This window comes from Tyto alba, unplaced genomic scaffold (genome assembly GCF_018691265.1).
Source record: "Tyto alba isolate M040663 unplaced genomic scaffold, T.alba_DEE_v4.0 Super-Scaffold_18, whole genome shotgun sequence".
Classification (NCBI taxonomy): Eukaryota; Metazoa; Chordata; class Aves; order Strigiformes; family Tytonidae; genus Tyto; species Tyto alba.
In genome coordinates, this window is record NW_024881280.1 from 5,272,651 (window position 1) to 5,299,011 (window position 26,361).

Below are 26,361 nucleotides of genomic sequence, written 5' to 3' on the forward strand. Positions count from 1 at the left end.
ATCCTCCAGGGCACACTTCCTCACTAAACTGCTAATCAGCCCAAAAACAAAGATCTTCAAGTACTATTGGATCCAACATGAATAAGAAATGTTACTGATTCACTGGAAAAAAAAAGAACAAAAATGAAACAAACAAAACAACACACCACTCAAAAAAAACCCAACAAACACTAGCATACAAAATAACTCCCAAGAATTTTCAGTAGGAAGTAAAACAACTATAAAGCAATCATTCCAGGTAGTACAACTGTTGAAGATACAGACACTTCCACTATATCTAACTAGAAACTGATGAAACTTATTAGTTCTACCTATACTAGGCTTGAGGACTTAAATAAGAAACTGTGAAAGGCACAATCACTATGGAATGACAACTGAAACCTGAGACACTTGTCAGAACAGACAATATTCCCCTCTCTGGAAGTAGCTATGAAGTGGCTACATGTTCCACCATTTCAAAGACAGAAAGATAGATGAAGGAATGAACATCTATGTTTTTCTTTTCTGCTCAGCACTGATTTCTAAGCCCAGTGACTAGTTCACAGTTCTGCTGAAACACAGTGTAACCCTGTACCTGTCAGAAATGAAGGAAGGGGAGTATTTCTTGTGACTCTAGGGTACAAGGTACAATCTCTGATGACTTGGAGATTTGGCCATTCTTCCCTGCACCTAACTTTACACACCATCCAAAAATCCATGTACCAAGGGTATCCAAGGGAAAAGGAAGAATGAAGACAGCGGGGGGAAGCCAGTTTCTGACAGACCAGAATTGAAAAGCCGTGCTCGCTATCCAAACAGACAAACTGTATATTATCTCTATGGCACTGGGATAGTACTGGTCTGCAAAAGTCATGCTGCAGCTCCTGTAGTTCTAATGAGAAAACTGTATGCTAAAATAACATCTCACTTTCTCTTACTGAGGAGTGTAGTCTACACAACTGTCTACTGAAAATCCCTATAATTTTTTTAAATGTCCCAATGAAATCCAAGTCACAACTGTTGCTGCCACATACATCCTTCAGGACATATCAGAAAGAAATTCTTGAGTCTGTAGGCACAACTAGCATAAATAATAAAAAGTAGCAGCCCTTCTTATCTGTCCTTAAGCAGAGAGTTACTGAGTCAAAATTTCTTTCTGAGATAAGATTAATGTGCCACATGCTAACAATTAAAATTTGCCTCAGTGCTGATAAATAAAAGCTATAGCCTGAAAAGTGGCACAATACCTCCCTTACTGTTTCCCACTCTAAATTGTTTTTGTCTATAGCTTAGTCCATTCACTAACCATTGTTAACTTATCTACTCATCCAATAATTATGATGTGAACTGTAACTGTCAATAATGCAAAAATTTATTAAAAATTAATGTTCCACCTCTCTCTAACCCGTTTAACTACGTTTTTTTTCCAAGAATCTCATTTTATCAATGAAGATATCTCACTACATTTACCTAGTCTTGGGTAAGAACAGTCAGTTGTATTAATTTCAATCAATTGTGTCTTCTTTGCATTTATTATAACGTTTATAATTTCCCACTGTAATACTAGCTACCGACTTAGAAAAAGTAAATATGCCTAAGAGGAGTCATCAACAAAATCTATCTTTTAAAAACGCTGACAATTGTTCACATAAAAATTATCTGTGCACAAATTTATTTTAAAAAAATTCTTCCTAGTACTTATTATAAATTGAGAGCAAAAAGTTAGCATACTTTCAGCCATCTCCAGATGTGCTCAATTGTGACAAATACCTGAAAAATGTTTTAAATATATAGAAAAAACTATAAAACCATGTTAATAACTCTTCAAGATGCTGACTGCAAGAATTCCATTAAAATGAATGCTGTTTACTTTGAGACAAACAAAGCTATCTGATCGTCTAAACATGAATGCCCATGTAGTTATTCTAGGAAAATTGTTTAGACTGGTGCAAGAATGGATAAACTTACAGATCTACAAATAAAAAGGAATTTAACATTGTCACTGGTTTTACAACCTGAATTTCAAGTCAGTTCAGTTTATATTAAAAATTATTTCATTTAATTCATTATTTTGTTGGGGTGTGAATAGCTGATACCATTATCTTTGTATTTCTTTTGCTTTATATTTGAAACATGCTTTTCTGTTTTAAAGTTTAACAACAACATCCTCTATTTAATAATCTCTTCTCATAAAAATTGTATTCATATCTGGCACATAACACAGCAGCAGACTGCTGAAGGATTATAATTTAAATCTGAAATACAAAAATTTTGTATTACAAAATCTCTGTCAAAGCAGAGATATCCTAGGCTAATAATTTTTTCAATACAATGCAAAAGCAAGATTTAATAGATGCTTACATGTTCAATTGCAGTCATAGTTATTACACTCAACATTAAAGAAAGAGATATCAACATAGTTCTACATGAATGAAACTGTGAAAAACAAGGAGAAATTATTTGAGTTAAGTCTTACCTGACCAGTGTCCAGTGGTGGCACCTGATCTGTCAGTGCATGTCTCGCTCACAGGCCTAAATACAGTCTCCCAGCCACCAGTAGCATAGCGCCAGTTCTGAGACTCTAAAATGAGTGTTCGCTGAGTGCCGTAAGCGATCATGAAGCAGTAGACTACATGATGAAGTTGACAACCATAGCCACAGCCTTTGTTGATATTACACACAAGTTTCTTAGCTTTGCTGCAATCCTTCGGGTTCTGCAAGTGTGGATGAAAAAGTGAAGCTGAAGAGAAGATATACACAAAGGCATACTTCTTTCCAAAAAACTGACAAATGTCGTAAATCACACACCATCCTGCAATAATACATCTCATATTAAAATGGATGAGTAAGCTTCAGCTCCATGAAAATTTTATGTGAATTCTTCACTGTGAACACGAACAGTTACTGAACATACTTCACTACCCTAATGTAAAATAGAATACCTTCAAGATTCTAAATTACTTTCTCATTTGTAAATCTGTCAGAATAAGCTAACATTTGGACACAGAGTTCACATTTCATCAACATGATTCTCAGTGTTGGAAGGCTTTTTCCTTTGGCATTTTTCCAAGTTTGTTAGTTCTCTCTCAATAAGCATGCATGTCATCCAACAAAAGAAAATTTCCACCTGTCTACAGGATACAGAATAAAACGAATGCTTATTAATGGACCGCTTCTGAGACTAACTGACCATATACCAAATAAAGAATATAAAACACATACCTGAGCAGATTAATAAAAGAACATATTTTAATCTGCATAGACTCTCAATAAAATAATAGACTACACTTTCACAGTCCAAGAAACAACAACAGAGGCAGCAAATGTCTACGTGATGTGAATGTTTAAAAGTACAAACTAATAAGTATTTTTAGGTATGTGGACAACACAACAACATAATCTACAGAAGTGTTATTTTCTGTAAAATACAGTATTTGCATGTCTTTAGACATATTTCTGAATTCCAAAAAGATCTTTTATAAAGTCTCTAGGATTAAAAGTTATACTGCAAGAATACTGTTATTTGAGTGTCAATATATATTTTGTTCCTCTCACATTTAAACAACTTCAAATAAAATTTTCTGTAAATTTACAAAAAAATTAGGTGTCTCCAAAAATCCACAATCACTGTCTGGACAACTGAGATTTCTCCATCAAGTGATCTTAAAGAGACCCTGAATATTCTGAGTCCTAAAATACTTAATAAAAATATTAATTTGTGCATTCACTTGTGTAAAGGAGAGGAGAAGAGTTCAGATCTGGAAAAAAAGGAATAAAAAAAATAATCAACAAACCTCACAGCATGTGTTACTTCAGTATTTGATTTTTTTTCATTTTAAGTAAAAACTATCTGATTCAAAGCCTAACTAGCTAAGAAAAACAATAAACTACATTACATTTTCATTCCTAATTTTTTTTCCTCAGACCAGTACTCTTGCTATCACAAATCTAATGGATAACTTGAAACTAAATCTAACAGGTATTTTTGAGACTGTAACAAATCTACCTCCCGCACTCTGTTAGGAGACAAAGAGAATTTTTCTAGTATTGTGTGCAAGTCCACAAAGAAAGAATTCCATTAAATAAATCTCCTTCTTAAATCTACAGATATATTTACACCATACAATGAAGTGCAGTGATAGCAGGCACAAGTAGAATCATTTCCTGCTGCTAACTGTTACTGTGTAGAAAAGACTTAAGCTCAAAAAACTAAGACAGTAGTGTATATTGTTATGTTGCTATTTTTTAATTGAAATATTAGGCTAATAAAAAGATATAAGAAGCTTCTTTCTGTCATTTAGAGAAGTATCCAGTTGTAAAAGGTGGAAATTTGTATTTTGTGTTTCTTCACCTGTTTTACTCCTATTTTTGAAAGATGTGTCTAGACGTTTTAACTGCTAGTTAAGAAGAATAATTCATACTTTATACAGACTATCTCAGATAAGTTTTAATACCATTATGTAACAAAGTATGACTAGACTGTTAGAAGAACTGTTATGGCCAAAAGTACACCACTAGCAAAATGTATTTATCACAAAGTAGGATATACAAGTCTCTCACAAGATATAAATTGGCTTCGACAGAGTTTTGTTTCATTTCTTTTTAAAATGAATTAACGATTTTACAATATACTTTTGTTGAGACATTAAAAATAACTTGATTTTAAAGAAAGCACACAAAAAGCAACAATAGACACATCTGAAATGTTAACAGGGCCATAAAGCACGTTATTAAGACTATCTTCCCATTTTTTCCCACATAGTTAAATTCTTATTGTAACTATTTTTTTTGTAATTATTTTGAAAGGGATAATCCCTAGGAATTTTCAGAAAATACCCACATATAATGTTTTTTAGAATTTATTACATTCAAATGCCTGTGCCCTCTTGAAAATGAAAACATTTAATTGATGACATATTTGAAGTTGTGTAAACTTTGATAAGGTGTGCCCTTCTGACCTTGCATGCAAATGCAAGTTTCATATACTAGCTTATTAACAATATTATGAAAATCAAGTAGGAATCACATAAAGAAACACAATTTGATACTGTGACTGCTTACCAATGTTAATATAATGCACTTACTTGGGTTTTAACATTACTTGGAAATTTAACTAGAAAGTATATATATTAATATTAGTTTGTGACTTAAATAGAAAGCCAGTTAAACTGTTTTCTTCATAACTGTGCTTTTTTAAGATTGCTACACTCAAATTTTAAGACAAAGCAGTATTTGAGCTTAAATTATTTATTGAGAACTTGAAAAAAAAAAAAATAGAGGTACTTAGATATGTAACAGTTTCAACTGGGATTTTCTGAAAAAGGTAGAAAAACCATGGAGAAGGAAGAAGAATTACAATCATGCTGCATGCATCGGAATAGTTTGTGTGTCCATAAGCCAAAACTGCCAACCAAAGCAACCCATAAAGGTATTGAGTTGATGAAGGTTTACAACAGCCCATTTCTAACCCAGTGAAGACTGACAGATTTTTCCTCCTGGCATAAAGTCACAGAAGAGGATTATAGATCTCTGATTTGAATGAGCGGTGCACTCTGTTCTCATCCCTAACTACACTGCTCACCAGAGACTCTTATATTCAATTGACTTGTCTATATAAGAAGGATGGAAGGGACCTCTAGGACTGTCAAGCCCTGTAATGTAGCAGCCATACAACTGCATTAAAAAACAAACAAAAAAACACACAAAAAACCCCAAACAAACAAAAACCAACCAACCAAGCACACAAAACATACTTAAATATGTAGATTAGATTATCAAGCCATTCCACAGTTTACACCTTTTATTTTTCTCAGTTACTTCTATGAACACTGCAACTGAAAACAGTAACATTTTCAGAACTGTAAAATGGTCAAAATTGTGTATTTCTGTGGAAGAGAATGTTACATGTCACCTAAAAGTGGATTTTTATAACTGGCAAAATGGATTTCATGGTCTTTCACCACCAATAACATGGGCATATGCTGTTGCTCTCACAAAATTCAGGTTTTCCACTAAATTGAAACAGTTAAACTCTCAAATAAAGGCAATATGCCATTACTTCCTACTTGTAAGCACTGGCAGATTCCAGCTTCATCTTCCCTTAGGAAGTTTTACAGTCCTTTAGGCTGCAAATGACCTCTCCTGACTAGGTTACAAGGAAAATAGTACATCTAGGTTTCCTCTGCAAGAATTGTATCTCCCTAATCCTTTTGTAGTACCTGACAACCTTTGTAATGAGGTACGCAGGCTATATAAGTGTAGCAGAGTTAAAGAAGTCTAGCTGTCATGTCCTTTACTAAATGGAGCTGGGAAACCACCTATTATGACATTGAAGACCTACAAAACTGGACAAGCAATGAGAGACATTGTAGCATTTAATCTTGGATTTAATTAACATTCATTGGTTTGCCTGTTTGAAGAAATATCCTTGAACGGCTTCTTTTGAATAACTCACTTGGGTAGCTAGTCTATCTTCACAAGACTTATTTTAAATTGTTCTCCCGAATCCATTTTAAAACTGTTTTAACTGAGACATACCAAAGAGGAACCATTAGCCTTTAAATAAAATTATTTAAAAGCTATTTTTATTATTTATGGTTCACCAAAGGAATGCTGCCACTATAAATCTTTGCAAGACTAACGAGATTGAAGCAGATTCCATGCTATTAAGCCTTGTTAAATTCAACCCTGAACTTAATTCTGCAAAAGCAGCACAATACGAGACTTGTATACAAGTATGTCTTCTTTAGAAAATACTAGACTCTCATTCCCTACTCAAGTTCTCCAGGGCACTCAAGATCTTGTAGCCCTCGTAGAGGTCACATCTCTTTCTCAGTTTTCTTAGTAGACCAAAATCTTCATCTATTTAGTCTTTACTCTCAGAGATACCAGGTTCATGTATCTGATCATCCACATTACTTTCCTCTTCAAGTTTTCTGGTATTATTAGATCCTTTCTGACACTAAGGGTCTAGAACTGCACAGTCTATCCTTGAAGCAGATGCATTGTTTAAATAACCTTGAGCACTGAAATGATATTTTCATAGAATTATCCGTGGTAACACCAAGATCTTGTTACTCAGTGGTATTAGTCAACTGCATATGTGTATGTGTGTTGAAGACCATTTTTGCCCATGTACAATAACTCAAAATTCAGTGTGTATGACTAATCTACAATTTTAATATCCAGTCAAAGATAACATGACTGGAGTATAAGATAACAGTGTAAAATTATTGTACAGCTGTTAGGTTCAAGCTGTTTAACACAAAGTTTGCTGAATACAGATGGTATTAAAGCCAGATATTTTAAATAAACTGTTTAAAATGCAACAAGTTTTTGGTCTTATTTTTCTATCTCTAATTAAAACAAAAACAACAACAACAACAAAAAGAGACTGAAATGCTAGGAAATATCAAAATAAATCAGTATTGTCTTGTAAAAATACTGAAAACCTGGAAAAAGTTTCGAGGGGAAATGATAGCTATAGTGGGAAATAGCCATTACTAAGTGGGTATTAATTTTTCCCCTAAACAAACAGCATATTTTAAATGCAACCATCAGCAAAAATGAGAACAGACCATACCTCTGCACACATAATTCTATATATTAAACAAACAAATCAATAGATATAATGCTCTCTAGCACATTACTTGTGCGATGAGTTAATTGTTGGTTCTTATCCCTATTGGGTGACTGAGTACTCTTGAGTAAAATGAAAACACACTCCATCAATTTCATAAGCTGCTGAATGATAATGAAACACCACAGTATTTTCTTAATATAATGTGTGGCTCCAAAATTACAATTTGTGATATTTTTACATTTGGATTACTAGCACATAAGAATAGCAACAAAAACCAAATAAAATCAAAATGGCTAGAAACAAGATAATTTGAAACATGCAAACACAGGCAAAATCTGTAGTAGTAAATCAAATGTGCCTGAGACTTATTCTAGCTGGCACAGAAAAGACTGCATCCATGTTATTAAACTTTCTAAGCCTCTAAAAACAGGGTAGCTGCACACAGCAGATTTATTTAAAAAGTGTCCTGTGCTAAGTCTCAAACACAGCCAAAGAACTCTATGGGAGGAAGCTACTTCATGTGAGTCAAAAGCATGCCAGGAACTGTTCTAACAATTTAACAGTATAGAACATTATGTTCCAGTGCCTGGGAACATTCTCTGTCATTGTTCAACTACAGTAAAAATAGTCTTAGGCCTATTTCCAGGTCCCCATCTTCCACTTCTCTCGGTGCTCAAAGAACCTTCTTCTCCAGGGCTCTTGGTTAGCCTAGTCACAGTCAGCAGGATCAGATGGGAAAGATGTCAGAAGTGCTGCTTCAACACCTCACCGCCTTCCACTGTTTTCAACACATGACAAACTGGCAAAAGTAAACTCCGCCACTTAAAACATATTTTACTATACGAGAAATGACTGTGCTGTTTGTAAATTTAAGTTTAGAGAAATCTACTCTCATCTAATTAATGAAGACAGGTCAGAGTGGAGCAGGAAAGCAATCTGCTACAAATTACAAAGTAACCTCTCATAAACACAGTATAATGCTCATTTTCAAAGGTATTCTTTTCCATATTTTCAATAAATATTTTATTCCTTAATGCTACAACAGTCTGCTGGAGGAGACAGTCCCACCCCAATCCTAGGGAAAATCCCATTTTTTTGAGAGAATGATGTCAAGGAAGGGTGTTTCTCATCCTCCTTATAACAAATGTAATTCACATCATCTTCTATTCACCTTTCTTTGTCATGCCACTTGTAATGGTTCCTTTTCATACCTGCTCCCCTCAATACTGGGAGGGAATAAGAAAAAACAAACCCCAAACACAAACAGCCCAGAAGTTTCTTTCAGTTGCTGGAAGAAAGTTTTCTTCCTTCTCTAGTCAGATGTGTTACGTATTTGATTTGAGAGACAGGGAGCCTTATCTGCCTCCAACATTAATTCCTGTAGCTTGCACCTATCCTCCCCTACAATACAAAAGCTTCAGCTGGAGTAAAACATCCCAGAATGCAGACGGAGTAACCACATTACATTCCTCAATCCACTATACAGAAATTCTAGAGAAAACCTCATATAGATATCAGCAATGCTTTTATTCAGTGGTTATTATCCTAATACCATACTTTTAGATACTCAATATATTAAGTAACCTAATGAAGACGACCCAAGACATGTCTCAAGACATATTCAAAGGTCAAATCATTTTTATATTTTCATACATGATAGAAACTATTCAGTCCATTTCTAAACCTTCACAAAAAGTCAGAAAAATTGGCTTACTGTCTACTATCTCTCTGTAATTCTTTTGTTTCATTTTTAAATCTGTTTTGCCCAAAAGATTAGCTTTTTAAATGCTTAGATTCACTCATATGCCTAGGTTCTTTTTTCTACTGTTACAGGGGAGGAACCAAATCATTCTTCTAGTGCTGTGCAATTAATTCAGCAACCTGTCAAAAACAGGGAAAGAACTGCAAAATACAGATGAGCTTACAGTATCAAACAGTAAAGATGGTTCAATACACAATGACAGAATCTGTTCACAAAAAACATGAGTAAGAGACAGAGATGTGCAACTACAAAAAAAAAATAATCCACTGATCCCTCATTGGACAAAATGTCAGATTACAAATGTAATCACATTTAAATTTCAATCCACCAAAGACTTTCAGTAGGTAATTCAGAACCATTAAAATATAGAGTAGTAAAATAGAAAGAAATAAACAAAAAAATGCATATTAAATTACAAATGTTTCTGCAAATCCATCAAAAATATAACTGAACCTCTCACTAAGTAGGTTTTGGGTTGCATGGGAGGGTGGAGGATTGGGCATAATCCTCCAACTAGTGAACAGAGCTCCTGGGGCATTGTAAGAAATTTTCAGTTCAAGCCACACTTCCAAACCTGAAGTAAGCCAGTTATAGAAACCTCACTTGATAAAATGTGTTTTGAAGACAGTTTCATTTGTTATCAACTATTTAAATTATATCATTTCCCAAGAAAATTCAAGTAATTCTGGAAATACCAAAACTAATCAAACACTTATCCTATGCAATTTCAGCTAATGGATCCTTCTCGTGCAGATTCTTTGCTGCCTAAAGAAGGGTAAGTGCAAACTTCAGTCTTCTCCAGTTGATGTTATTAAGAGCTTCTTGCCCCTACCTTGCCCACTTATTTCCATAGAAAAACCTGCGTTAGGAAAATGTTAAATTGATGATGCTATAGAAAAGAATGTAACAAGATAACGATAGCCATCTGCTAGATGCTACATTTTTAGGCTTGACTAATCCATCAGTAAACCTGAACTTAAGACAGAATCTATTTATTGTTCTGTTCAATTACTTCCCCTTAGATATAGGCAACTACATGACTGTCATTACCTCCTTTCAATTCTGCTGACCACTAGTGACACTGATTCATTCCTAATTAAATAAGTGTATGAAAGTCAAATGATTGAAGTTTAACCAAATTAAGAATAGACATAGTTGTCTTGTTTAAGACAATTAGAAAACATAGCCGAAGTGTGTCAATATTATCAATTCATAACCAGAAATTTTGACTGGAGCTATGCTGCCTAAGTAATCAAGTAGTACTTGTGGCCAGGAACGCATCTCAGTTAAGCCTAAGGATATGGCCTTTTTCAATCATTTGTCTTACCAGTATCAAGTCTTGCTTTTATAATTTCAAAATAAGACTATTAAAGTATGCTATTCATAGAATCACATAATAGTTTGGGTTGGAAGGGACTTTTATAAGTCATCTAGTCCAACCCTACTCCTAGGTCTGCTTCTTAAATCTGTTCAGAAACTAGAACTAGAATTCATGACATTTTTTTCCTTGAGTAAGTGAATTATCATGATTATATGTATTTGGAGTAAATAACAGAAAATTTTCAAATAAAACTAAGGATGCTGAGTCTACCACATGAAAAAAGTGCTTAAAGGTCTGCCCATTAAAGAAATCATCTCCTCTCCCAGAACAGTGCCCATACAGCCACACAGCTGAAGTCCTTTAGCTAATGTCCTTCCCCATAACAAAAAAAAAAAAAAAAAAAAAAAAATCAATGCTGATGGAGAATTTTCTATGAGACTTTTTTCCACTTTGGAATTTACTTTTGCCTTTTGTTTCAAATTAGATTGAATTTATCAACACCAACATCACATTACAACTGCCACAACATATTACAATTTGTTTGTTATGAGCAAAGTAGAATAACTGCAAAAAGTTATAATACATTAAACTTGAATTATTGAAGGACACAAGTTTAACCTTTCCAAGATTACAGCTGTGAAGGATACATCCCTTTGCACATATGCAGATTGCCCTGAGCTTCTGTGCTGATGTTGTAATTTTAGGATGAGTACTTTTATTAAAAATATATAACATGCATTTGAATGGGAAGAAAAGAGAAAGGGTTTAATATACTTTAAGACAGAAAAATTTAGTGACATATTAAATCACCAAAAATACTGGGAAATCCAGAAACCTCAGAATAAAGACTTGTAAGCAACTTTCTTTTCTTTGCATACATACACAACCCCAACTACATAGCATGAATACAGCAAACTATGATTATTATAACTGATGATGTTGTTGCATACTTAGTAACCTTTCTCACCTGCTTATATTTTTAACTTTCAAAGTTGCACAAAATGTTTTGACTTTTTTTTAAAAATTGGAGGCAAAAATATTCTGTTATAGGGAGACTGCATGCTGAATCACAAACTTCCTAAACGGAACAGAACAAAATTAAGCACAAAAAGAAAGGGGAAGAGAACAAAGTGCTGCCTTCATAATCATCTCCTCACTCTACCACTTCCAGAATATACAGTACTATAGGAGCCCTTGTCCAACTTCTCTTGCACATTCTCTTCAATTGTTTGATAATGAACATCTCTGAAAATAAGATCTTTGGCTTAAATGTAAGCTCCTAGCTTTTTAAGTGTTCCTCTAACTGCAGGGAACTAGCTAAATGTAGCCTCATTAAATCAAATTTATGGTAATGCCATCCAAATGAAGTAGCAGTCATCACTATTCATAACCATTCAGCTAAATGATTTCCCAGGGAGATGTCCCAAAATAATGCAGCTGTCACTGTTCAACATGTATCAGAAAGAAAACTATACAATACTTTTTTTTTTTTTTTTTTTTTTGTGGTGGAGAATAAAGTTCTACACAGTTATTCTTGGCACGGAGTTGGGGGGTAAGGGTTGTTTAATGTTTTGGTTTATTTTATTTTTTTATACAGTTACATTATAATAGAGGTGTATACATGCAATTTCAGACCCCGGACTGCTTTACACTGCATACTCGGAGTCAGCCCTGTACTGTTCAAAATCCTGAACCCCACACTAGAAAATAAGTCAACTTGACTTCCAAATAGGTAATCAGAGACATATTCCAGTTTTGGATGATTACTTCCAATGGGCATTCAAGACACAAGATATTTTAATCTTTAGAACAGCTCCAAAAGCTTATGTCTGGCTTACAGGCACGTAGGCAAAACATTGGATCTTCGGGATTTTTTTCAGAGAGAAGAATGAAAATAGAAATTAAAAGAGAGATAGCAGTAATAGTATATGTGAATGACCCATCTCATAGACTGTAACTACTTAGAAGAAAGAATATTTTCTATCTTTGAAGAGATGGCTAGGTTTCCACCCCAACTTTGGGCAATATTGCACGCTTTGAGAATTACCATGCCTTGGGGTTTGAATCTCTTATATGAATGATGGTAATAGTAGAAACCTGGAGATAAATGATCCTCCATCAACGTCAGCACTAAACCATCCTATCCACAGTTTCCTGCTATACTGTAATTTTTCTGAATTTTTTTTTGGGGGGGGGGGTCTTGTAGCAAACAACCTTCAAAGAAACAAAGTAGTCATGGCGTAAGGGACAAAGTGCAATCAAAGATCAAGACCAGGTTATAAAAAGGAGTGAGAAAGGGCCTCTAGTTATCTTAGTGGGACCAGTGCTTTCACACATGAAACATGGTAGAACTGGTAAAAGCCAAAAACATTAAATTAATGTCTAAGAAATTTTAAATTAGTCAAGTCGAGGGAAGTTTGTTATGAATCCCAGAAGAAAATAACCAAAGTAAGGATGACCCGTGACAAGTGAAATTTTGTATTCATAACTAAATTTAAAGTAAGTATAGTGGAAGAAAAAATACTCAAGTTTTAAAATTCAGCGGAATAAAAATCTTGGGCATAATTTTCAATAGCTCCATAGTGACACAAACTCAAGCAAGATATATTATTAGCTAAGTAATACCTTTGACTGCATAAAAGGCAAAATAAGAAAAAAATCCATGTTTTCGTGCTAATTCCATAAATCAATAGTTTATTGTCATTTGTCAACTAGTGGATGCTCACTTCTAACAGTCTAATGAAGAATTAGTGTCAAGGGAAGACACCAGGAAGAAAAATTAAAGGTATTATAAATTTTCACACATGTAGAATGATTGAAAATTTTAAGTATGTTTAGCCTGGAACGAGATTAATAAAAAGAAGCACAGTAAGCATATGAAAAAAAAAAATAGTTTAGTAAAAGAAGGCTCATCACATGTTTCTATTTCACATTTTAGTACAAAAACTGGGTATCCAATACAGCTAAAATGTTTCAACTAACCTAAAAGACATAGAGGGCAATCAGGACAATATTATTTGTTCATAACATGACCAAATAATTTTTAATGTGTTGCTGCACATTCGTTAAACCCAAGAAAAGATAATAATTTTCTATGTGTTTCTCAGTGTTAAGGGATAAACCCATAATGATTAATTTCATATTTTAAATGCATAAATATGAAAAAACACTCAGTTCCTCCTGTGAAAGAAATTTTATTATTAATTCCGTTTAAACAAATTTATAAATAAAAGAGAAACAAAAATGGCCTGTAAAACTGAAATTTAGCCAAGTATGTTAGACCCAATTCTAATTCTGAACCTAACATCACAACTTTCTGCAAATCATCTGCTCATGCTCATCATCAGGTTTCCTTCTCAAGATACTGAGGATGAAGTTAGTTATCTTTCTTGGAAGTGCCTGAGGATATAATACACTTTCTGAAAAGCTTTAACTAGTTGTGCTACAAATATAAAATATTAGGATATTATGTGCGTTGTGACTTGGCACCATTTTAATTCTTTATATTGTTTGTACTTTTTTTTAAAAAAAAAAAAAATGAGAATAAATTACCTTTAGAGAGAAAGGAAAGACCTCTAATCATAGACTATAAGTGTCTCAGTACATTTTAGAAGGAGCTAATTGGACTCCCAGCTCTTTGCTCAGTAAGTAAATTTATTTCAAATTCACCAGAAAACAATGTAAGCATTTACTTAATGCTTCAATTTGAACTTCTGTTCTCCTAAACTCCTTTTACTTTTGTTATTCATTGTACATAGTTGGAGGTCCTAGTCTTGAACTAAGGCCCTGAACACTGTAAAACATACAACGGGAAAACAATCACCCTCCAGAAATGTATTCATGCTTAGATAAGACAACAAATGGATACAGTAAAAGAAGAGAAAAAGGTAGAGAAGGGCCATATTTATCAGCATGAACAGTAGTTACAGTACAACATTGACAAAAAGTGACATCAAAAATGAAAGAATGAGAAACAGTTCTCAAGGAGTTGAAGGAAGACAATAAAGTGATATCTTCTGCATAATTTACAGGGAGATTTTTCCATTGAAGCGTGTCTTTTTTATTTAACAAGGAACAAATACACAGCCTGGTCACAGAAGAGAAGGTTCCACTAGCTGAACTGTGATATGTGAAATAATGAAAATCTGAGAAAGAATTTCAGCTATTTACACAGAGAAAAGATCAGCCATTAAGGGTGACCACACAAAACACAGCAGTGAGGTGCACACATGCAAGAAAAAACAAACCAAGTACAAATAAAACAGACTACATCAAATATATTTTTGATCACTATATAAATAGCTGCATGCATTCATACATGAATATGAGTCCCAAAACCCTCAGATTGAGTTTTGCTTAAATTTTATAGACACTCATAAGCACATACACTAAAAAGGCTTTATGCACTCACAAATATGAGCATCTATGAAAAGTCTCAAACATCTGTTGGAACAGTCTAGGACTGGACAGTACAAGCACTTGAATTTTGCATACTCATATTTTTAAAAATTAGTTGCTTGTTCAGAATTTTCATACAAGGACTTTCATATTTTTATTCTTAACACTGTGCAAACATATGTATTCATTCTGATACTCTAAAGAATCAAAAATGGAAACCAGAGACTCATCTTTTATAACAAAACAAAAAGTTCAAACAAGTATGGCCCAGTGAATCCACAGATCCAAAAAAAAAAAAAAACCAACAACAACAACAAAAAATTTTCTTGAAATGCTATCATTCCATACACATTTAAAATAATGTTTGAAACAAACATTCTAATTTCTTTTGTATGCAATTCATTCATATACAAACATTCACTTAAAATTTTCATGTAATTATTTATTATAAGGGTAAAGCTAAGTGCTACATATATTTGTGTGTGTGTGTGTGTGTGTGTGTGTGTATATATATAAATAAATGTTTACCTTGATTTAAAAGCTCTACCCTCTTACCTGTAGGTAAGTTATTCTCCTCTGTACCAAATCTGTTAGATCTTTGGCCTCTTTTTCTCGCCAATCTCCTGCTCCATCTGTTTGACTGAGGTAGTACAAGTCGGTCATTATTGACCTGTAAACAACAATAGAAAACAATCTTTAAAAAACAGGAAACAATCTTAACATTACTAAATTGGAGCATTAGATAAAATCAAAGACAAATTAAACAGATATTTCAATTATAGCCTCAAAAACAGTTTCTTCATGCCACCTCCCACCCCATGCTTGTGTCCCGAATGTATGTTCAGTCATGAACGTATGTTCCATAGTCATGAGTAAATACAGTATTAAACAGGAGATGGGATGGAAAAACTCTTAGGCCTGCTATAAAGCATTTGTTTCTAGTATGTCCTAAAGGAAATAAAGAATAGTTCCATGCTAGATACATCAGCCAGTGGCCCCAGATTAAAGTGCAATAGTGATTCCTACAGTGGCTTCTATTATAACACATTGGTACTTTGCCTCCTACAAGCATCTTACTATACTTGTATAGAACATAATATTACAAATCTCCTTAGCACAAGTACAACAGTAATCCTTCTATTTTCATTAGTGAAAACTAACTACAGAATATTAGTACAATGTTTAGTAAACAGTATTTTCTATGGCATGGAGCTCCTTCTGATTCTGTAAGAAGGTAAACATTCTGCCTGCTTAGGATGACTGCATGCTACTAATACTCAAATGGAGAAAACCTTAAAATTAAAAATTCAAAACAGACTCATGGTCATGTTATAAGTCTAGACTACAAAACGTGAACTTTGAGGAACTATCAAATATTAAATTGTGGTTATCTAACTAGAAATCCTCCTCTTAGGGTTATTATATTTCAGTGGCCAAATAAAAGAACTCCTTGTCATGAGACAAAAAATAGTATATAACATTTATTTGCTATGATTAGCCAAGAATTTTGTGAAAAGTAACCCAAACAGTACCACCCCAGGAGAAGGGGTTTTATATCTGTGGCTTCTGAGAGGAAATACAGAACTAGAGGCAAGCTATTTAAAATATTTGTGAAAACATTAGTGGCTATTCAACAAGTAACAGGCAGCCTAATTCAGAACCAGTAATTTCAGAGTTAGCTTTATAGCCTGAGAATATTTAAAGTTGCTAAATATTTCTCCATAACAACGCTCAAGTTTTTAATTTTGAACCACTTTTCTTAGTTCTTTCATCTGAACTATCAGATGTTGCAATTTATTGCCTGAAATTTTTGATAAGCTAAAGGTTTGATCACTAGGAAGAGATGAAACAGAACAAAGGCAGAGAAATTTGGGAGGTGACAAAGAAGAACGTGAGGGGAAAACAAGCATATTTCCAAAACCCCTTTGAAGTGGTCTTGTTAGTGGAAGAATACAAGACACTGCTGTTGGCAGCAGTACTGGAGCCACGCACCTGGTTAGGTTAAGCAAGTTTAGCAAGTGGGAGAGGAGCAGGCAATGTATCTCTATTAGGTACCTACTTCCAGTGACACAGTGTTTAAGCAGTAAATATTGAGAGAAATCAAACTGGGACAGAGCTATCCTTATCAGCAGAGTCGTCAGACAACCTTCTCTTGCTGGTAACTGGATTTATAGATCTGTATCTTTCCATTCTCATACCTTCATTCCAATTTTCATGCTCATACTTCTATACAGGATAAAAGTGACACTGATGTACACTATGTCATCTACTTTTGCTGCATTAAATATTACACCCAAATTGTCCAGCATCATCAATGTTCACCTTCTGTCAATCAATTGGAAGTACCATATTTACATTCTAATCTACATAAACTGGATTTTCTTTTACAAGTTAACTGAGTTTGAAACACCCTACTCTGGCTTTGTACAAAAAATAAACAATTTAAAGTATCATCAGGTAACTAGTTTTGAATCAGTAACATATTAAAGACACAATACTCAAAAGTAACATGCAAACATAGTTTAGGGACAATTAGAACAGAATTAATGATGTAGTAGATTCAACACAATGGATTATATACAAAAAGCTGAACAGATGAAAGAGTCTGCTCCTCTTAAAGCAGTGTTTTCCAATTTATAGAAAGCATTGCTAGCTAATAGGCAAATTAAAAAAGGAAACCCGTGCATTTCCTTGGCAATTTAAATATATTTTTCTTCCCCATCAGGAAGCAACTATGTTGGATGTCTAAAGAAAAACTGTAAATTTCAGGTCTAAATATTAAAAAAAATAAAATCTTCCACTATCATTAAAAGCAGCTGCACAACAACAGCCACATTTTAAACAATTTTCAAATGCTCTCTTTCACTAGTCTTAAAAAAGTCTTTTCAGTACTTGTGATGTAAGTAACAAGTATACTCTCTCCTTTAACTATATAGAAATATATTTCTATTAAATATTGGCATAAAATAACAGGAAATATGAAGCCTACCAATAAAAAAAAAAAAAAAAAAAAAAAAAAAAAACCACAGCATTTTCTCTCTCAGCAGTTAAGTAACTTTTCTTATATCTAAGGAAAAAAAAGTGTTGTTCAAAATTGATTTTTTATATTATTGGCCACGGTGACCATGACAAAGCAAAGGCAGTAGGTAAGTTTAAATAATCTGCCTTACAGATGAAATACAATTATTTTCCATCATTTCTGAGGTAAGAGGAATGATGAGAGAGTCCTTACACAGCCTCTGTGACTCACCACTTTTGGAAAAGGCAGCTTTACTCAGTACAAACCATAAAGAATATCAAATAATTTGTAGGAAATTTTATTAGTTCATGCAAGTTTTTAGATATTAGTACCCACCATCTTTTTTTAAAAAAAATTTACTCTTATAAAACTGTGAAGTAAACCATGAACTGAAAAATTCAGAGGTGTTATCACAGAGAAATTATTATGGGGTAGTGCAATTTTAACACATTTTCAGTCATGGAGACCTTCTTTCCTTGATTGCTACTGCTGGGAAATGTGCATTTTAAGGTTTACATCTGCTAGGTTCTTTTGCGTGTGTCAGACCATCATGACAGCTTATTAATACAGATTTAGAAGAGACACAGACTAACACCAAAGACCAGCATCAGGCTCCATGTGGAAAGCTAAAAAGTAGATGGACCAGTGATCCAAGATAGCTAAGTGTAGACAAAAAAAACAAACGTGCACAGGATGATTAGAGGCTATTGTGGGTGGTAAAATGGCAGAAAGAATTTCAGACAGTGGCACTGCAGATACTTAATAAGTCAAACTTGGTCTTTCATCGTGTTACTAACCAACAACATCAATTTGTTATTGTTATTTTTGTTTCGTATCATAAATTAAATCTTGGAGCTGCTCTTAAAAGTATTTTGTTCTTGGAAAGCAGAATGGAGTAAAGAAGCTGGCTATGTATTTCATCTGCATTTGATTGTCACTAATAAAGAGGGATTTTTAACACATTTTTAAAGATCAGTCTAGACATTTATTCCAGCCATATGTCAAAATTACTTTTAAACCACTAGGAACTTTACATCAACAAATAAAAACTCAACGAAAAATAAATGTTTCTATGTTCCACAAAATTCAAAGGAAATAATGTAAAAATATGACCAAATGCTATGCACCAAACCTTAGCCAGCTACTACAAAAGCTCTCCTGTTCCCTGGGAGGTAAAGGAATGAAACTAACTCAGTAACTGCCACTTTGCAAGCAACATAGCGCCAACATAGGAAACCACCAAGAGGATTAATCTGTTCTCTTCTGTTAACTCTATATCAAATAGTCTTTTCACTGTTAAGATGAAGTTACTCTCAATGACTCTCTTCCCTATGGCAACCACAAGAATACAATTACATATTCCATAATGCAGGAAACTATACATTGGGTACATTGTTTCTTAAACAGAATCAGTAATGAAATACTGGACAAAAACATCTGTCAAGATGTTTCTGGGAGAAAATCTATACAACCCCTAAGACACTGCCAAGAAATAGTGATTAAGGCATCCAACAAGAAAAGTGTTATCCTATTGGTAGCAGACCATTTGCATAACAGCACCAAGATTAACAAAGACCTCTAATACTACTTATCCAGTCACAGAAGCTGTCTTTAAGTTTATCATCTCTTAAAAAGCATGCCTTTATGAAATAACAAGCTTTCCTCAGAAACAAAAAAAATAAATATTAGTCACTTTTCTTACACAGCTACCTCATCATTTGATCACTACCCACCCCTTTCTCTGCTTTCCCATATAAGGAGGACATAACAAACTGCTTTAAGTACTTATAATTAACACTAAACTTTCTAGTCCAAATATTAGATTATAATATATATAAAAATATGTAAGAAAAATGTTTATGTATATACATAAATTAAATAGTACTGGCTTTACATGCAGTGTTGCATCTATCTAAAACATGTAGGTAACAATTTTTCAAGATATCACTGTCAACAAAATGGCATTTGACAACTTGTTGAATCCCCTAAAATAAATCAATGAGAGCCCATATACTTAAAAATAAAAAAAAAAGCACACACACACACACAAAAAAAAAAAAACACCAAAAAGCTGTGGTTCTCAGAATGAATGAGAGTATCCGATTTGCTCATTCTAAACTTAAGTTATGTTCCTTTCAGAAGAGACCAGATGGACTCTGTGGAGGGAAGGACACCACTCCTTCCCCAGGGAGCCACTGTGCATCCAAAGGGAAAGAAGCACCCTGAGACAGCAGTGTATCGTGGGCCAGAGGATCTGCACACAAAGAGCCAGAGTTTTCCTGCAACTCATCCAGCATGAGAGAAAAATTTAAGGGAAGGAGCAGACAGCCTGCTCTCAAAGGTGAAAGAACAAACTTCCTCAGGACTAAAGGCAACAAAGAAGAGCATTCTGCAACACAAGATAATTTATTGCTTGAAGCCAATGTTGTAAATACACCAAAAACACAGGCTGAATATTGTAGAAACATTTTTTAATCTGTTTTCTCTTACACAATTGCTTTGAATTTCCATGCTGTAAAAAAATTACCTACATTTTATTTTAATAAAACCTATTTTCTGGATGTTTGGTTTAAGCTTAAAGTACTTTAGTCTTCTTTGGGGACTGCATGACACGGGAAGGTCTACATAGATCTACTACTAAGACTCAACAGACTCCAGGACATTCTGCCTTTGCTAACCACTGTGTCAGTCTAAAGAATACTTTTATTCAACAAAAAAAATCTTAGGCAAATTAAAAAAAATCAAGAAAAGAACAGCTGTGATTGCTTGTATCATATAAAAACTTCTTCCAGTACCACAGTGATTTCAAAATTCCACAGTGGGATTCATCTATTAACTTCCAGATGTCTACAAGGCGGGATTTCATTATTCACTGCAAAGGCATATGCATCTCTAGTATGGGTTTCACCTCACCTTTAAGTACAAAGAGATGTGAAGATAAGGTGTCAGAAACACAGAAACTTGCAAGTTGGGCTTAATGAATTAACAGTCACTGGTGTAGGAATGAAAGGAATACAAAAAGGATTGATCCTGGGAGGCAGGAACATAAAACCTCCTGACATCATTCAGTGTTCCACTGTGGCAACTGCCTGATGTGATCCTGGATATATAGAGAGACCAGTAATGTGTACACAAGTGATTTTGTTTCCATTATGGACATCAGTAAGTCTGGTAGTAAGACTACTTGCTCCAGTTTTGACAAGAGAGTTTAAAAGGTAAATCAAGAATCAATAACCTGGAGTCCAAGGAACCCAAATGGAAGTAACCTCTCTGGAGAACAAGCATTTCTGAGTAGAGGTAACTACTGGAACAAACTGCCCAGGGAAGTGGCAGCTTCTCTGTTACTTGACTGTTTAACTGAAGATCTCAAGTCTTTTGGAAAATTCTGCTTCAGCCAAGCACTAATTTTATTTCAGTCAAACATACATAACTGCACTCAGCAGAGAAATAATTGGATTAAACGTAATGGTTTATTTTATATAGATAATAACTCCTGATAATTCAATAGTCCCTTCTCGCTTTAAACTCCATCATTCTGTGACAAACTGGGGTTTGGAATTGTGGAATATTAAATAACAAAAGTTAATGGACTATAGTATTTGCTCACAGTAATAACCAAATTCATATTATTTTTAAACTATTTTTTAAAGTGTTTACATTGTTTCCAAAGAACTGAAAATTCTTACTATTTTTTTCCTTCTACTACACTATTATTTTCAAAGACTCATGCTTTACTACTGATGTTAACACATGCAGATCTCAGCTTTTTGGGGAAAGACATACTTGTTTAAGGTAGTATGTTTAGTTAATTCAACTATTTTCTTATGACTGTTTACTAATGAGACACAAATTGCCATTGCATTCCTGTTGGGAACAAAGTTATATTTGTAACTGGCTTACAGACAGATTTTACTGAATTTTTAACACTTCCTGAATTAATTGTGTTCAGCATGAACAAAACTCATACAGAATGTTTTAGTATAATACAAAAGGTACTTCAATAACAGGGAGGCCAGAAGATAAACAATTGCAAATAATTCCAACACAACTTTGATCAACATAATAATGACAGTGTAATTAAAGGTCATTTCTAGCTGAAATAGTCTCTTAAAATTCTAATTACAATAGAAGTGACTTTTCGGAATGACAATAACTCCTGAAATTAAGATATTACCCAATTTTAAAGTCATTCCAATTATATAATATCCAAATGATCAATGTAACTTATATTCTAGTATTTATGAAAGGGTCAATCAGATACCTAAAACAAATATTTTTAAGGTTTTTTAATTTTTTTTTATATGTACAAATATGCGCATATATAGGCACGCACAACTGAAAAGCAACAACTGGCATCCAGGACCCAGTTCTTCTGATTAAAAAAATTAAAAATTATCAAGTTAAAGGGTCATGCTCTAGACTGTGGTGACATAAACTGATATATACTTCACGTCCCATGAAATACAAGTACTAATGTTATGCTCATGATTTAGACATGATAATTTAGCCCACATACCACTAATTTACCCTATGAGATTTTTTTAAACAGTATATTAGCCGTTTACTTAAATCAATCCATAATCGTTACAACATATATGCAGAATCAACTAATACAAGTACCTTTCCTGATGACCCAAATCAGACAGAAATTCATCAATGCGTCTTTGCAGTTCACTTCCTTCTAAGTTTTTCAACTTCTTCAATTCACTCTGGAGGAAAAACCAAAGTTCCTTAGCCCCATTTTCAATCCTCCTCCTCAATATTTCATGGTCTTTTCCAAGGCCTCCTATTTAAAAAAAAAAAAAAAAAAGGCATAAAAGCATCAGCACTTTTAGCTTTATTATTTCTTAAGAAAGCAATACATTTGTGATATGGAATACAAAAACTTATTTTAGAAGTAAAAGAAAACTTATCTACCAACCATCTCCTGTCCGCTTCTTATAGTTTTCTATCTGTTCTTTGGCCTTTAATAGTTGCTCCTCTAAAGCATGTACCTTTCCTGCAGCTGGTCCCTGATCAATGGGACCATCTGGTATCCTAGGATATAGAAAATAAAGAAATTATATTATTTATAAATACAATTGTTATTTGATGAATTATGTGCATTAACAATTCAGCTCTTCTCTCATTTTTGGTCCATATCGTTTTGATGATAAGCCTTCTTAGCATTTTCTTAAAACCAGAAGAAATTAAACATACTAACATAAACAAAGATTTTAAAAACTCAATCCCATAGGAGAAAAATAGTGCATAACATATCTGCAGCAAACAGATTCAGCCTGGTGTTAAACTGTGCTGTTTACAAGACTTCCATTCACTAACAAGACCAATCTTAGGCTCTACTTGTGAAAACAGCATTTGCAGCAGCTTAATTCAGACCATTTGTTGGACTGACTGGCACACAAGTAAAGCCTAATCAAGGGATGTGCCTTCACAAGACTCAAGTTCTGGCTACTTTTATATTCACGCATGAAATACATTCTGGTTTTGAATGCTGGTCATATATTCTTAGAGGACTAGAGTTCCAGCACTGAAACTCCTCTTTTTAAGTTAAGTCTTCTTACATATTGGCAAAAGATGATTTCAATGTATTTTGTGGACTCAGAATAAGATTCGAGCTTCTTAAATGTACCATCATGATAGTTTTTTATGACAACTCTGGTCTTCTAAACTGCTGGTCACCTAAAACAACACCTGCAACTCCAACATCCATTTGTGAAATCTTTGGCATGTGACCACAGGAGTATGGAAACTCATATCTCGAAATCTTTGAGCCATAAATTAGCCCTGAGGATAGTACTGAGGTTTGCTCATCATCTCAACTTGAATCCACACATTAATAAATTGAAATTATTAAAGTACAAAAATTCTATGTTATCTCCTATTTGTGTCACAAATTAAAAATTAATGCAGGGAAAACAAAAACCCCTTTCATCTCTAGAGAAATTACACTTTTGGTGGATCCATGGGTTAAATAATCATTCCACCTTTTATGAGACTTTTGTAAGAGCTGATCCTGAAAAGGAAAAGAGGAAGCAGATGTATAATGAAAAGTCTTGAAAACTGTGAAGAATGCAGAGTTCTTGCAGAACATGAAAATGATTCTTCATTTGTAATGGAGTATGAGCATAAAAAGAAAGGGTATTCTCTCCACACACTCATACAGAGTTTCAAGGCACCATACTAGAAGACTCCTTGCCTCCAGAATAGAGAAAATAGTGGTTAGAGGGAGTATCTTAACCCTAAACCAGAAATGAGAGCATTCCAAAGATTCTTCTGAGATGTCATTAACTTTAACGTCTCTCAAATCTGGATAATTAAATACTAATAAAAATTTAGGAACTGATGAAAAGTCCACTTTCACTGGAACGTTTGAGGGGAATAAATTAGGGAAACCTAATGTGAGCAGCAGAAAGGTACATCACACGAAACATAGCATTTAAGCCCCTTTTATCAGAAGGGGATGGGAGAGGTGGAAGAGGAAGCTAGGCAGCCTGAATGAAACTTACTAAAAAATTCTGCGCTCTTAGAGCTCCCTATTGAAAGCAAATTAGGGATAATTAAATTATTCCAAAACATTTATTTGTGTTTTGAAGCTACCATGGTAAATAAAAAGGAATTATTAATAACTGCTCATATATCTGCTTTTTTTATGCACTGAACGAACAAGCATGACAAAACTGAGGAAAATATTCTAATCTTAAACATGTGTACTCCCTAAATACACTCCCTCTGTATGAATAATTCATTTGTGAATTTGTTTTTACTACAAATGTATGGTATGACACCATACTGAGATACAGTACTGTATTGCCATGTACAAGACAATACAAACAAACCTTTAAAAAGCATATTGAAACACATATAAACTCTTGCACTAGTTTAAAATCACAACATTGAAATATATTTGTAATCTGCCAACTTGATATCCCAACTTAGATAGTGACAGGACAATCGATCACAAAATTAGCAGGAAAACCAGAATGGCTTATCTTGTGTAAGTCCCATTCCCTAAAGGTAGAATTTGGGAAGAGCAGTAAGGTAAAAAGATACAAAATCATTACCATAAGAAATCTTCAGACAGCACACACATCCTCTGAACACAAGGAAAGTCTGTTAAAGTAGCAATTACAGAATCCTGCAGAAGGATGGTTGTGGATGATATGAAATAAGCACAGTAATTCTTACCATTTGATATAATTAAGATTTTAAATGGAAAAGTACATGCCATTTAACATTCAACGTGCTTTGGCATACTGCAATAAAAACATTTACTATACTTATGTTGTTAGAAAAAAGGAGCTAGGATGGGGGCGAGGGAACATTCTCCTAAGCTGGTCGTTTGGATTTTCAATAAATTACATCAATTTAGGATAAAACTAAAATAACGTATTCTTTTTGCAGATTTGTCTCTACATCTGTTACCTCATCAGACTTGGAATTGCTGTCTTCCTCACTTTCATCCAGCCTCAAAATTAAGGAAAAGCTTCTTCTCTGCAACCAGCACAGCTTGCTTGTTACTGCCCTCTACAAGTACATCAACTGAGTTGGAGATAAGGCAACATTTGAGGGAAAAGTGTTTGAATTAAAATCCTTATCTATACTCATGGCACCATCTATGTAGATAACTTCCAGTGCAGAATATCCTAGGAATAACGCATACTTATGAATAAGAACTCCTGCTGAGAAACATATACATAAGTTTTCATACCAAAATAAGTCCTGACAACTGACTTGCTGCTTAAAACTTGAGAATTGAGTTTTAAGTGAGTTTATCTAAACAATGATGATTCTAATCAACAACGAAAGAATATGTCAGTAAGCATCTAGCACAGAATATCCTTCGCTTATTGCTATGACAACATTATAAATTAAGTTATAAATATAAAATAGACAAAATTGTAATCCACTTACATGGGCATCCATAATACACCAAAAAGTGGGTTTGTTTTAATTATTTTTCTCAATACTTACATGGCATGATTTTTGCATGCTGTTTCCTACCATTTTATAGTAAATATAAATTATCTTTTCAATAATGAACTAATATAAAAAAAAACATATTACTGTATAACTTTAAACATCAAAAAGATTACAGTGTAGAGATAATCCACTTCTGCTTTGTCCCTTGTTTATTAATCCAGCTACAAGTAAAGACAGAAAACAGAACTCTGTGTACATCATCCATATCACTTTCTCATCATCTTCAGGTAACAGAGGGGCAATGGCAAAGTAGCCATCTCTAATCTGAATCTCTGAAGGCAAAAAGAACCACTCAAAAATTTTAGTGTCATACAGTT

At 33.8% G+C, this 26,361-nt stretch overlaps 1 protein-coding gene across 6 annotated transcripts in view; it reads right to left on the minus strand.

The window, feature by feature from the left end:
• Nucleotides 1-26,361, minus strand: part of FUT8 (fucosyltransferase 8) — a 138,716-nt gene that overhangs the window by 40,007 nt on the left and 72,348 nt on the right. For 4 of the 6 annotated variants that reach the window (XM_042790589.1, XM_042790590.1, XM_042790588.1 and 1 more), the window contains 4 exons: nt 22,983-23,098; nt 22,682-22,847; nt 15,598-15,712; nt 2,456-2,693 (listed from right to left, as the gene is read on the minus strand). In XM_042790589.1, the coding sequence (XP_042646523.1) occupies nt 2,456-2,693; nt 15,598-15,712; nt 22,682-22,847; nt 22,983-23,098 (635 nt within the window). Of the gene's footprint in view, nt 1-2,455; nt 2,694-15,597; nt 15,713-22,681; nt 22,848-22,982; nt 23,099-25,486; nt 25,604-26,361 lie in introns of all 6 variants that reach the window. The other 2 variants (XM_042790591.1, XM_032993388.2) reach the window with 2 other exon arrangements.